At 42.5% G+C, this 13,862-nt stretch overlaps 1 protein-coding gene across 1 annotated transcript in view; it reads right to left on the bottom strand.

Moving 5' to 3' along the window:
* Positions 1-12,679, bottom strand: part of katnal1 (katanin p60 subunit A-like 1) — a 34,158-nt gene extending 21,479 nt beyond the window's left edge. The window contains exons 1-4 of the mRNA XM_038818264.1: positions 12,548-12,679; positions 9,697-9,872; positions 3,904-4,064; positions 782-947 (exon numbers count right to left, since the gene is read on the bottom strand). Of these exons, the coding sequence (XP_038674192.1) occupies positions 782-947; positions 3,904-4,064; positions 9,697-9,858 (489 nt within the window). The 5' untranslated portion in view covers positions 9,859-9,872; positions 12,548-12,679. The remainder of the gene's footprint in view (positions 1-781; positions 948-3,903; positions 4,065-9,696; positions 9,873-12,547) is intronic.
* Positions 12,680-13,862: the final 1,183 nt, after the last annotated feature.

Genomic DNA, 13,862 nt, shown 5'->3' with positions numbered 1-13,862 from the left:
GCGCATGCGCGGGCCAGGTTGCCCCTCAGCCGCCCCGCGAAGTGATACAGCGGGGCGGCGGAGGGACAAAGAGTGCGCGGGCAGCGGGCCCACTGCCCGCGATCGGTGCCCACCGATCGCGGGCCCATGGCACCCTTGGCACGGCCGTGGTACTGCCGTGCCAATCGGTGCCATGGTTTTAAAGATCGAGAGTTTACGGCCGTTTTTACGAACGGCCAGACCAGGTGTGTTTGCCGTTCATAAAAACAGCCGTAAAGGGCTGGGAACTCGGCCCATCGAACAGCTGAGAATCGCTGCCGGCCGTAAAAAAACGGCGGCAGCGATTCGTATCGGGAGTCGGGCGTGGGGGAGGGGGGAGAATAGCGGGAGGGCGTCGGAACAACGTGGCCGTAAAATTTTACGAGCCACGCTATTCTCCGCACCGTCGTGAGTGCGGAGAATTGCGCCCAATGCTTCATACACTCTTTGAAGCTTAATCCAGCCAATATACGTATTAAAATCACCCATGATTACCATTGCTCCCTTCTCACAAGCCCTTATTATTTCTTGGTTTATACAATACTATGGAAGTATTGCTCGGGGGCCTGTAAATTAGTTCTACCAAGGATTTTTTTCCTTGCTTTTTTAAATTTCCACCAGATCGATTCAACATTTTGGCCCTTAGTAACAATATCAAATAGATATCTAATATCTAAACTTAAAGAAAATTTAAAAACCCTGCCTATAAGTGAAAAAAAAAGTTTCATAATTGCCTAATTAACAGAGAGCACCAAATGCATACCTTGTCATCTTTGCCCCTTGCTCTGGAATCACTGCTATGCCTGTTGCTAGATTTTTCAGCTCTACCAGCCTGCTGACCTCGACCCACAAGTCCTCGTGCTTGGACAACTGGTGACTCTTTTCGCACAGGCTTAACCTCACGATTCGGCCGCTTCATCAGAGGAGCTCTGAAATTCAATGTGACACTGTAAGGTAGGGCACTCATTTGTTGCAAACAGGCGATGCCAGAAGAATATGCTACTAAGTGATCAGCACTAACTGAATCTTTCCAAGCGGTGTGACTGAAAAGTGAAAGTATTGATTATACATATTTTTTCCAAAAACAAAAATCAGTTTAATGTTAATGCAATGAAATTTGACATCCACAAAAAAATACTGTAAATTTATACAATCTTATGATTCTTTAAAACAGTAATTAAACCCCCACTCAATATAATAGGTATTATTTAATTCTAGGTCTTAAATGTAAAAACATTCTTTGATGTTTTAAAAATATTTTCCTCAAGACGCAAAAGAATCGGGTTCGATACCGGCCCCAGGTCACTGTTCATGTGGAGTTTGCACATTCTCCCTGGGTCGCATGGGTCTCATCCCCACAAACAAAAATATGTGCAGGCTAGGTGGATTGGCCATGCTAAATTGCCCCTTAATTGAAAGAAAAATAATAATTGGGTACTATAAATAATTATTTTTAAAAAAAATATTATCCAAACAAATGCTATCAGATCTTTTGCTTCTATCTGGACTTCAGCTTGATGTCACATGTAATGGCACATTTAATAATGCTGCACTGCCTCAGTAAGGTGTCATCATGAATTATTTGCTCAAAATTGGGACATAAAACAGAAAACATTCAAATCAAATGCAAGGTACCAGAACAGAGTCAAGCTGACCAACAAATCGGGTATAAACTGTTCTCCTTGAACCATTTGACACAGTTACTGGGGGCTTCTGACAACCAGAAATATGGTCAACATCATTAAGCGCAATGTAAAAGTAAGGTCGCCACAGTCCCAGAGGACCATAGGTTGCACTCGCCTTTGAGAGAGCTGGCTGGTGATGATTTAACCAGAGGGTCATGACAACTCAGGCGAGGAACACGGTCGAGAAGGAGGGCCTTCATGACACAGAGCCACAAACGGGGACGGGGGCAGGGACAGGGGCAGCGGCAGGGAGGTGGGAAAAAAATTAAAAGGTAGGTCTGCGCTAATGTGGGAGATAAGAGATTGAATGACAAAAGTTGATGGAGCAAGCCCAAAGGAATTGGAAACAGGACAAGAAGCAAATAACGTGTCTATAAGATGTGTGAATAGCAGAACATTGGCTATACCCTGACATCAGTAGAAGGGAAAATGCCACAGTCCAGTTCTAGGAACATAGCACGATCATCCTCAACACCGGTGCCCCACAAGGCTGTGTCCTCAGCCCCTTACTATACTCCTTATACACCTATGACTGTGTGGCCAAATTCCCCTCCAACTCGATTTTCAAATTTGCTGATGACACCACCGTAGCTGGTCGGATTTCAAACAATGACGCAACAGAGTATAGGAATGAGACAGAGAATCTGGTGAACTGGTGCGACGACAACAATCTCTCCCTCAATGTCAACAAAACGAAGGAGATTATCATCAACTTCAGGAAGCAGAGAACATGCATCAATCTACATCAGGGGTGGGCAAACTACGGCCCGCGGGCCACATGCGGCCCGACAAAGGTTTTTATGCGGCCCGCCAATGAGGTGCCCGGAATCATAACCGGCATTTTTGAAAAGCCGCCGGGGAAAAGCCGCTGAAGTAAATGCGCTTATTCAATAACAAACCTTACTGCAATTACACAGGGTGTGAACAAACCTTACTGCAATTACACAGGGCTCTGGCGGGACCATGTCTGGAGCACGGTTTACAATTTTACCCAAGAAAAGATATACTTGCCCTCGACAGGGTGCAATGAAAGTTCAATAAATTGGTTTCTTAAAGGATACCCAGTAGTGCAATGGTATTGTCACTGAACTAGTAATCCTTGACCCAATGCTCTGACAGAAGGTAAAATGTGAATTTGATAAAAATCTGGAATTAAAAGTCTAATAATGACCATGAAACCACTGTCATTAAAAACCCATCAGTTCACTAATGTCCTTATGGGGTGGAAACCTGTCATCTAAACTGTCTGCCTATATGTGACTCAAGATCCACAGCAATGTGGTCGACTCTTAAATGCCCTCAGGGATGGGTAATAAATGCTGGCCCAGCCAGCAACGCTCACATGAATGAACAGAAAGTGATGAGAGGGCTGTCCTATGAGTATCAGGGAGTTTAGAAGAATAAGAAATGTTTTAATTGAAGCATATAAAGTTCTTACAGGGCTTGACAAGATACATGGTGTGAGGTTGTTTCCCCTGGCAGGAGTATAGAGAACTAGAGGTCAGAGTCACGTAATAAGGGGATCAGCCAGTTAGAACTGCGATGAGAAGAAATTTCTTCTTTCAAGTTGTAAACCTTTATAGTTGTCTATCCCAGAGGGCAGTGGATGCTCAGTCGATGAATACAATCAAGAACAAGATCAAAGGTTCGTAAAGGGATATGGGAATCATGGGAAAATGGAGCCATGACCTTACTGAATTGCAGAGTAGCTGCAATGGATAGTCTGGTCTATTCCTTCTCCTTCATCTTTTTTTCTTTTATAAATTTAGAGTATCCAATTATTTTTTCCAATTAAAGAGCAATTTAGCAAGGCCAATCTACCCACCCTGCACATCTTTAGGTTGCGATGGTGAGACCCACGCAGACATGGGGAAAATGTGCAAACTCCACACAGACAGTAACCTGGGGCCAGGATCGAATCAGAGTCCTCAACACAGTGAGGCAGCAGTGTTAACCACTGTGCCACTGTAATGCCCCACATTTCCTACATCTTAATTTGCCCACCACTATGCACAAAATATTTGCTGGCATATCAACATTAGATTTGTACTTTGTTGCCTTAAAATTGCATTATCAAATATACAATTAACACTGATGTTACAAATAGATATTAAATAGTGTTAATTAACAGAAAGAGAACTTATACTCTTAAAACTCAAGTTTTACAAAACCAACATTCAGTATTATTAACTTTACACACCGGTGTTCAACGGGAATGGGTGGTGGCCACACACTGGGATCTTTGGAACATTCATCTTGAAGTGCAGAAAAATCAGTTGGAGGTTTCTCCACTCTGAAATTTTCGAGTGTGTTAACAATACCTTTGACCTGCTCGTACTCTTGAACCAAGTCTTGACGCACCTGGAAAACAAATCACAGCAATATTCTTCTGTTCATTATTTCTGTGACAGGATTACTTTGAGACCGGTTTTGACCTCCTCAAACACAAATCTTTTCTAACTGTATCTGAAAATGATCTGGGCACATTTTAAATGGAAGCCACTCCTTCCCTTATCTTGGAAAGTCACAAAATTAATAGGACCATATTGTGCATTTATGGCTTTCCTTTTATCCCAAATTGAGTCAAGATGGTAATATATACCCATTAAAATAAATCTAATTTCACATCTAAATAAGAAGTGAGGCAAGCCAAAAATAATTCATTTTACTCTTCCAAAAAATAAAAATAGATGATATTTTTCAAGTGAACAGAATTCCATGGTTCCTCGTAGGTCAGGAGATAAATGATGCACATGCAGCAAACATTCAGACTCAGCTTTGAACTCTGATTTGTGCTAAGTTAGTTCATTTTAACCAACACAGAATCATTACAATTGCCTTCCATATTTCTAGTCTATGGAGAAGAAAATTGGGCAGGGTGCCTGCTCCAAATTATGATCCTACTGAATTTCCACATGATCAACAAGTAAAAGGCAGGATCACCGTAAATGAACAATCCAATCAATCAGACATCACAGGTAAACTTTCATTTTGTTGAAGTCATGGGGCATGTTGGGGATGACATCCATTTTGTTTTTAAATTAAGGTTCATTTGAAATGAAATTAAATGAAAATCGCTTGTCACAAGTAGGCTTCAAATGAAGTTACTGTGAAAAGCTCCTAGTCGCCACAATTCCTGCTTTAAAAGCCAGCTCTTTAGCCCTGTGCTAAACCAGCCCCAGCTGGTTTTGTAGTGCCATTAAAGATCACACTGTACTAAAGCAGGCAATTCCCCTGTGCACTCCTCCTAAAACATCAAAAGCTTGCATTTACAGAATATAGGGGAGAGAACAATCCAAGACATCCTATTTGACTCCGAACCAAACTTTTGACCCCATATCTTATCCATGACAAAAACAGTCTACTTTTACATGCCTCCACCTCAGTGGCATTGCCTTTGTGACCTAAAGAAAAAACTAATGCTCTCTCAGCTGGCCTTCACCCATGAATTCCAATACTTGCAAATTCTCCTGCCCTTGTCTTATTTCGCACCAAGCCCCACTTGTCTTTCAGCTAATTTTCACTAACCTACATTGATGCCTGGTCTCCATTTCTCTCCCACCCACCGAATATTTCTTTCCTCTGACTTGTTCTGCAATATCTATCCCACCATTGATAGCTCTGCTTTTATCTGCGCAGGTTTCACTCTACACAAATTCCAATACTTTTCAATCTTTCTCCTTCAGGGCCCTACTTCAAACATACCTCTTTAACCAAATTTTTAATCTCCCAATCTCTCTTTCTTTGGCAAGTTTAGTTTTTCCTCTCACCTCCGAATTACTTTGAGACTTTTTCTGCATTAACAACACAACTTAAATGCAAGGTATTGCTATTGTTTACAGGGGGAAATGAAGGAACAGAAGCAAATCTTGATTGAAAAAAGTGGTCTTAAAAGGGTATTTAAAGAGGAACAGCAAAAAGTAATGAGATTCAGCAAGGGGCAGCAGGGTCGAGGAGGTTGAAAGCTCTGCCATTAATAGCAAGATAAAGGTAAAGGAAAATATGCAGAATACCGGAGCTAGAAGGATCTAAAGGGGATAAGATCCAGGGCTGGAGAATATCACAGCACAGCTAACACTATAGAAGGATTTGAAGATAAGGACAAGCAGTATAGACACTGAACACAGTTCTGGTCAAACAAGACTTTCTACAGACTATCCAGTTGAGTTTTAGTCAAGAATTTATGGAGAATACAAGTTGGCAGCCCGGTAAGGAACAATTTGGAGTATCAGCAGCAATCTGAGCAAGTAGAGGTAAATTTGAGAATTTTTAAATTTGGGTTTTAACGTTATGTTGGTAGCTTTAAAGTAGAGGTGGTGTGGGATCCAGGGAAATGCGTGGGTGTTTACTACATATATGGAAGGTGACCTCAGAATCTTACAACGGAGCAGCACCTAGACAAGGATAAAGAGAGAGGTACAAAGTGGATCTTTTTGGAGACAGAGGTCATTCTGGAGATGGGATGAGAAATTATTCTGGGAGACATGCCCACAGCCTTGGGATAGGTACAAGTGAAACCATGTAAGAGCAGCCCCACAAAAGGTGAAGAGGTAAAGTAGGATACAATGATAATAACCGATACAATATTTATTATCCAAGTCTCTTTACCAATTTATTTTATATTCTCTTTCACCATTTTTGGAGTCAAATGTCACCTCTTCCCCCATCTGTATTTCTAACCTTCACATATCCAATTTAATTAATCTCCTTTTTATGTTAGCGCAGACCCATTAATATTACATTACTATGATGAAAATAAAGAACAAAATCTTATCTTAAGTTTAAATTAGAATCAGAATACGGGTACACAATTTGATTTTTTTTCCCGTTTGTGTGTTTTCTGTGCGTGCACTGCCAGATAATGGCTGCTTATTCCGATTGAGTGATTTGTTTTTCTCATCTTCAGGCCAGGAGAAAAAAGAAAAGTAACAGTACGAAACTGCAGGCCAGGTGACCTGAAGAGGAGCACCATATTACAGGTGTCCCAGAAGACAGAACTTAGGGAGGAAGGCAGGGATAAGATCCCAAACAAAGGTGATCCCAAACCAGGGAGTGGGACAGGAACAGGTCCCAGAAAGTAGTCTCAGGTTTTACGACCCCAGATCAGACTCCAACAGTGGCTCGGATAGTGGACAGAAAGCCCCTAACAATGTATTAAAATATCTTTTAACGTCACACAAAAAAAAGTTTACAAATATCCCTTAAACAATGCTAATCAATAGTGACACAATAACCCTTAACTGCTATCTTTACTTGTACTCAAACAACAGAACCATCTTGGGTCTCAATCCACTTTTAAATACAATTAGCACTCAGGAATGTCTTGAAATTCCACTTTGAGAAAGAGAGATCTTTTGATTGCTTTAAAGAAAGAAATCTGATGCTGTCATAACAATGCAGGATCTCTATCCGAATCAGAAATTGTTTTCATAGCTTGGCTTCCAGCTCCCAACACTAAATAAGCTGTTTGGGGAGAAACTGCGAGTCTGTCTATGGACAGATCTTTTTGCTTTTAATTTTTTTTTCAAGTAATCTTTATTGTCACAAGTAGGCTTACATTAACACTGCAATGAAGTTACTATGAAAAGCCCCTAGTTGCCATACTCCGGTGCCTGTTCGGGTACACGGAGGGAGAATTCAGAATGGCCGAATTACCTAACAGCACGACTTTCAGGACCTGTGGGAGGAAACCCACGCAGACACAGGGAGAGCGTGCAGACTCCACACAGTGAAGCAAACGGGAAATCGAACCTGGGACCCTAGTGCTGTGAAGCAACTATGCTAACTATTGTGCTATCGTGCCGCCCTTGGACAGATCTTTAACTGTAGTGTATGGGGAGCAGATGTGTGACTTCTGCTCACATCCCAATATCAAACTTAAATGGTTTTCTGCAAAATGCCTGGTACTCTAGCTCCTCCCATTGGTTATATCTTACCCAGCTGAAACACAATGTTTCCAATGAACAACTCCACAAGGAATCCTCTTAAACCAAACAAAAATCCATTAACGCAAGCTTTTCTGACACTTTTATTGCACCTCTTGCTCCCCAAAAGCCGAGCAGTCTTGCAAATCAGGAATTTTAAACACTACTGCAGCAGTCATACACACACTAACCCAGGCTCATCAACCTTGCTGCACCAAAACATAGTACAATATATCTCAAATTCCTACATTCATTAGGTTAGATTTATTAGGTCATCAGGTGTACCAAGGTACAGTGAAAAGTATTGTTGTGCGTACAGTCCTGGCAGATCGCTCCACACGTGAAAACATAGAACATACGATAAATACATGAGAATAAATTTAAAGTACCCAATTAAGGGGCAATTTAGCGGGGCCAATCCACCAACCTGCACAACTTTGGGTTGCAGTAGGCCGGCGGCGGCAGCAGCAGCAACCCGGAGGGGGGCGGGGGTTTGGATTGGTGGGAGGGAGAACTGTGTACATGGGTCTGTGGGATGTGGCGGGTGTTTTCTCTTTCCCTTTTGTTGTTGGGTGTTCTTTTGGTTTTTTTTTCCTTTTGTTTGTAGTTGCTTTTAAAGTTGGGTGGGAATTGTTCCTGGGGTGTTACCGCGGTTGTTTTGTTAATAGAGCTGAGTTGTTTATATTTTGTAAAAATTTCAATAAAAATTATTTTTTAAAAACTTTGGGTTGCAGGAGTGATACACAAAACACGGGGATACATAATGAAACACAAACATAGACAGTGGGTGAAGTATACGGTATGCGCTACAAACGTAGAGAAGATGCGTAAAAAGATCAGTTCAGTCCATAAGAGGGCCATTAAGGAGTCTGTAACTGCGGGGAAGGAGTTGTTATTGAATCTATTGGTGTGTATTCTCAAACTTATGTATCTTCTACCCAAAGAGGGTGGGATAGAGAATAACCCGGGTGGGAGAGGGCTTTGATTATGCTGCTGTTTTCCCGAGGCAGTGGGAGGTGTAGACAGAGTCAATGGATGGGAGGCATGCTCGCATGATGGAGTGGGCTATGTTCACGATTCTCTGTAGTTTCTTACCGTCTAGAGCCAATCAGTTGCCATACCAAGCTGTGATCCAGGTAAGGGACAAGTACATAGATCAGAAACCTATCCGATTAAGTAAAGTTGAGAGAAAGGAGCAGAGCAATAGGCTCCAAATTAGAGAGAGAGCAGCGGGGAGCAAATTTGAAGCCTAAAGGTCCAAGGAGGCAGTTGAAGATTGGTGACTCCTTACTGCCTTGTAGCACAGGCCTTCTACTTGGCACAGCCAAAGATCTAAAATTATGCTTGGAGCATGAAGCTTGAGTGTCTATAAAGATCCAGGAGAAAGCAATCTCAAGTGGTGAGCTTGAAGCCCTGCGGGCTAATCTTAGTTGCAGCCGCCCAAGTGACAGCGACGTTGGGGGTGGGGGTATGAATATGAGGGTACAAGATAGATACTGTAAATTTCCAAATTTGGGTCTGTCTGTAAAGATATAGCTACAATGAAGGAATTGAGAATATAAGAATCATTTTGTTGCGATGGTACTGAGATCTTTCTCACCTTCTTGCTGCCTTGTGTAATATAGCTCATTTTTATTTAGAAATGTTTTATTCTTTGTGTTAAAAGTTCATCAACAGACTCCTGTTCAGTAACTGTCCTCCAGAGTTTAAAAAAGTTAGGATCTATCAAGCCAGGTTTCATTCTAGGATCTGACATATCTAGTATCAACTGGGATTGTTACATTACAATGTCCTAAGCAGTTGGGGAACAGAATACTCACACTGATCGTAATAGGAAAAGATGTGTTGTATTGTTTATTAGGGGCCAAATGTTAAAATTCTAAAACCATCTGGGGACAAACATTTTCAAGTCATGGTTTGAAAAGTAGGTGCAATACAAATTCTTAAAATCGCCAAACATTTTTACTATAAAATTACTTCCTCATACCACCACCAGTAAACAATAATGTAGTTGAGATAAACGATAGATTATGGAAAATGTGTAAACAAGCAAGATGTGGTCATCATACCTGCTGCCATTTAATCTTTAATGCTGGATCTCTGATCGACTGACTGTGCTTCTGAATCTGCTGGATCACTCCTTGGTAGTAAACCATTGAAGAATCATAGTTTCCCAGAAGGGCATATTCCCTCCCTTTTTTCACATTATCATAAATTTCTGCTAAACTCATGGTGCTCCACACTCCTGAAAGTAAAATATTAGAATAAATAAGCATGCTTTGGAATAAATGTAACTGCATAAAATCAAAAAATTGCTCGTCTCACAAATATTCAAAAGTCTTGAATGCTTGACACTACCAACAATTAAAATATGCATTTTTGATTAATTCTGTTTTTTGAACGTGGACAAATTTCAGAATATTTCACTCAATAACATGCTGATTGATTACAGCTTTCTTGGAAGCAGAGATGTTTACAGCACAGGGGGAGGAAATCCAGTTAATTATTACAATGCCAGCTCTCTGGTTGAGCAATCCAAAATCACTTCCAATAATCTGAATGTCTTCCGCTGCTTTAAATATTTATCCAGTTTACTCAACAGATGTGTTGGGCTTCAGCCTCAACCACTTCCCATGCAGAAGCATTCCATCCACAATGTTCAAAAAATTCCCTATACCTCTCAGCTCATTCTTGGCAGCAATTTTAAAATTCATACCACCTTGCTCACTGACTTTCAGACAAGAAAATAAGAGTGAATAGGGAAAAATATCAGAAACATTTCATAATTCCAAGACCTTTTAAATCTCACGTTAGCTTTACTGTGTCAGCACAAATAAGAATGGAGTTACAGGCATAACCATGTGCTTTCTGGCCACTTAATGGGCATGCGGCCAGCAACAACTACTTGTATCTTAAAAGCACATTTAATGTCGTAAAGCAGCACGAGGTGCTTCATAGGAATGTTGTGAAACAGAGATCTGACAAGAGTCACAAGGAGATATCAGCCCAGATTACATAAATCCATGATCAAAGATGCAGGTTCGAAGGAAGGACAGACAGAAAGGTTTAAGGAGGCATTTTGTGACTTGAAAGCTGAAGGCATGGCCAGCAATGGTGGAACTATTAAAATCAGAGAAGTCCAACTGGTTAGAATTGGAGGAACAGAGATAGTCATAGAGTTTTACAGCATGGAAAGAGACCCTTTGGCCCATCATGTCCATGCTAGCCATCAAGCACGTATTTACTCTAATCCTATTTTCCAGCACTTGGTCCGAAGCCTTGCATGCTATGGCATTTGTAGTGCCCATCTAATTACTTCAGAAATGTTGAGGGTTCCCACCTCAACCATCCTTTCAGAAGAGTTCCAGTTTCCCACCATCCTCTGGGTGAAAATGATTTTTCTCACATCTCCTATAAACCTCCTATCCCTTAACTTAAATCCATGCCCCCTGGTTATTGACCCCCTCCATTAATAGGAAAAGTTTCTTCCTGTGTACCCTATCTATGCCCCTCAATTTTATACACCTCAATCAGGTACCCCCTCAGCCTTCTCTGCTTTATAACCCAGCCCAGGCAACATCCTGGTGAATCTCCTCTGCACCCTCTCGAGTGTAATAATTTTTTCCTATAGTGTGGCGATCTAAACTGCACACAGTACTCCAGCTGTAGCCTAACCAACATTTATACATCTCCATCATAACCTCCCTGCTCTTATATTCTATGCTTCGATTAATAAATGCAAGTATTCTATATGCCTTCTTAACCATCTTATCTACCTGCCCTGCTGTCTCCAGGGATTCATGGACATGCACAGCAAGGTCCCTCTCATTTCCCAGCGGCCTACAAGATTATCAGGCTGGAGAAGATTACAGAGAAAAATGGAGGAATTTGAAAATCAAGCCTTGTTCAACAGCCAATGTCGATCAGAAATGGGCAAAGACTTGGCGCGAGTTCGGAACAGGGGCCAAGATTTGGATGACATCGTTTGCAGATGGTAGAAAGAGAGACTAGCCCGAGTGCAGATGTTATCTCGAGAATTACTATTCCAAAGGCAAATATGTTACTGTGAATTTGTCAATGATAGAACCAGAAACTGCTTACATCAGATATGTACCTGGCACTAATGTAACTAATGAGAAATTAAGGTTATGCTTAGAAACAAAAGAAGAAAAATGTTCTTTTGCACAGTATGCAGGACAAGTTAAAGAAACAAAGACGTTTGTTAACCTTGAGGAAAACACTTTATCATTAAGACTGGTGAGAGTTTGGGAACTGCTTTCTTTGATTTAGTCGTGAATTAAATTCATTCGTGGACAAAAGAATTTACTGAATGCCCAGCCACTCGATTAATGGCAGAGTAACTCGCTATTTTTATACATATATAAGAGTAGGAAATTTCAGATATGAAATTTTGTTGCCTGGCCACCCTTCATAGAAAATGCAGAAATTTTGATCACACGTAGTTTTTCTTCACGTGTAATTCTTGCTGTGCTGCCCTGCTTTCTGAAACCCGAGACTGTGCTGACTGGGGAGTGAGTCCCTAATGCATCTCGTCGCCCAGGACAACCGTCCAGACTGCCGCAAATCCACGCCAAAGCCTCACACAGCTGGGCCGGCCTAATCTGGGACTCAAACTGCTTTCTCATACTGTGCTTGATTAATAATTGCATATTAACGACTCGTTCTCCCATGTCACCCCCACACTCTCCCTCCTCCTCCTCCTCCCCGGCAGACCGGCCGGCGCATCTTGGGACGTGTAGTCCGGCCGCTCGGACTCACTCCTCAAGCCGAACCTCGACTACTAGGCCTCGCCGATGTCGGCGGGCCGAGCGCGGCGCAACAGCCCGCGCCAGGGGTGGGTGCGAGCTGGCCTAAGTGCAGGCCAACAACCCCAAACAGTCGGAAATCTGCGGGGCTCACCTGCAGCAGCGCCGCCGCTCTCTGCGTCTGTTGTGCCGGCCGAGTCGAGGCCGGAGGGAGGGGGCGGGGCAACGGGCGGCTAGGCGGTTACCATTGACAGCGCGAGCTGTGGAACCCTAGCATACGTCACAATGAGAAACCGACCAATGAACGGGCGAGCTGGGATATGGCGCGGGCGGACTTTTGGAAAATAGATAAGGCGCGCCCTCTGGCACAGTGCCACAATGGGCCGGGCGGGTCGGCAGAGATATGCTGGGCATGCATCTTGCTCCTTAATTTTGGGGGGGGGGAATAATTGGGTACTTAATAATTTAGGAGGTGAGGATATATTTCTTCACAGAGAGAGTAGTGAGGCTGTGGCGACCAGAATTGAACACTATACTCCAAGTGTCCCGAACTAAGGTTCTATACAGCTGCAACATAACTTGCCAATTCTTATACTCAATGCCCCAGCCAATGAAGGCAAGCATGCCGTATGCTTCTTGACTACCTTCTCCACCTGTGCTGCCCCTTTCAGTGACCTGTGGACCTGTACACCTGGATCTTTCTGACTTTCAATACTCTTGAGGGTTCTACCATTCACTGTATATTCCCTACTTGCATTAGACCTTCCAAAATGCATTAACTCACATTTGTCCGAATTCAACTCCATCTGCCATCTCTCCGCCCAAGTCTCCAAATGATCTAAATCCTGCTGTATCCTCTGACAGTCCTCATTGCTGTCCACAATTCCACCAACCCTTGTGTCGTCTGCAAACTTACTAATCAGACCAGTTACATTTTCCTCCAAATCATTTATATATACTACGAACAACAAAGGTCCTAGCACTAATCCCTGCGGAACACCACTAGTCACAGCCCTACAATTAGAAAAGCACCCTTCCATTGCTACTCTCTGCCTTCTATGATCTAGAACCATTGCACGTTTTCAAGAAGGACAGCATGGTAGCACAAGTGGATAGCAGAGGGCAGCAGAGTGGAGCTACTGATTGGCTGTTCCGGGGAGATTTGCATACGTGCAGTGCGGCCAGCGTAATTTGAAGGTGGTTTGTGAAGGGGCTGTTGTCAAGTGACAGTTAAACCCGAAACACTTGCTGAGTGTTTCCCTCCCTACCCACTCCTCTAACCAAAAAAAACAACCGTGGTTGTCGGGTAGGTAAGTTTATCTCTTTAAAAACTTACCTTGAAGGGTGACATCACAGCAAAGCAGTGACCTGATTGGCTGGCAAGGAAAGAGCTCCAGTTAGCAGTTGCTGGGAGAAATTTAACTCTTCGTGTGTTGGTGAGTATTGTGATTGGTAAGTAAAATCTTTAT

The sequence above is a fragment of the Scyliorhinus canicula genome, chromosome 14, assembly GCF_902713615.1.
Source record: "Scyliorhinus canicula chromosome 14, sScyCan1.1, whole genome shotgun sequence".
Taxonomy (NCBI): Eukaryota; Metazoa; Chordata; class Chondrichthyes; order Carcharhiniformes; family Scyliorhinidae; genus Scyliorhinus; species Scyliorhinus canicula.
The sequence above is the reverse complement of the archived record's forward strand: the minus strand, read 5'-3'. Positions and strand labels throughout refer to the sequence as shown.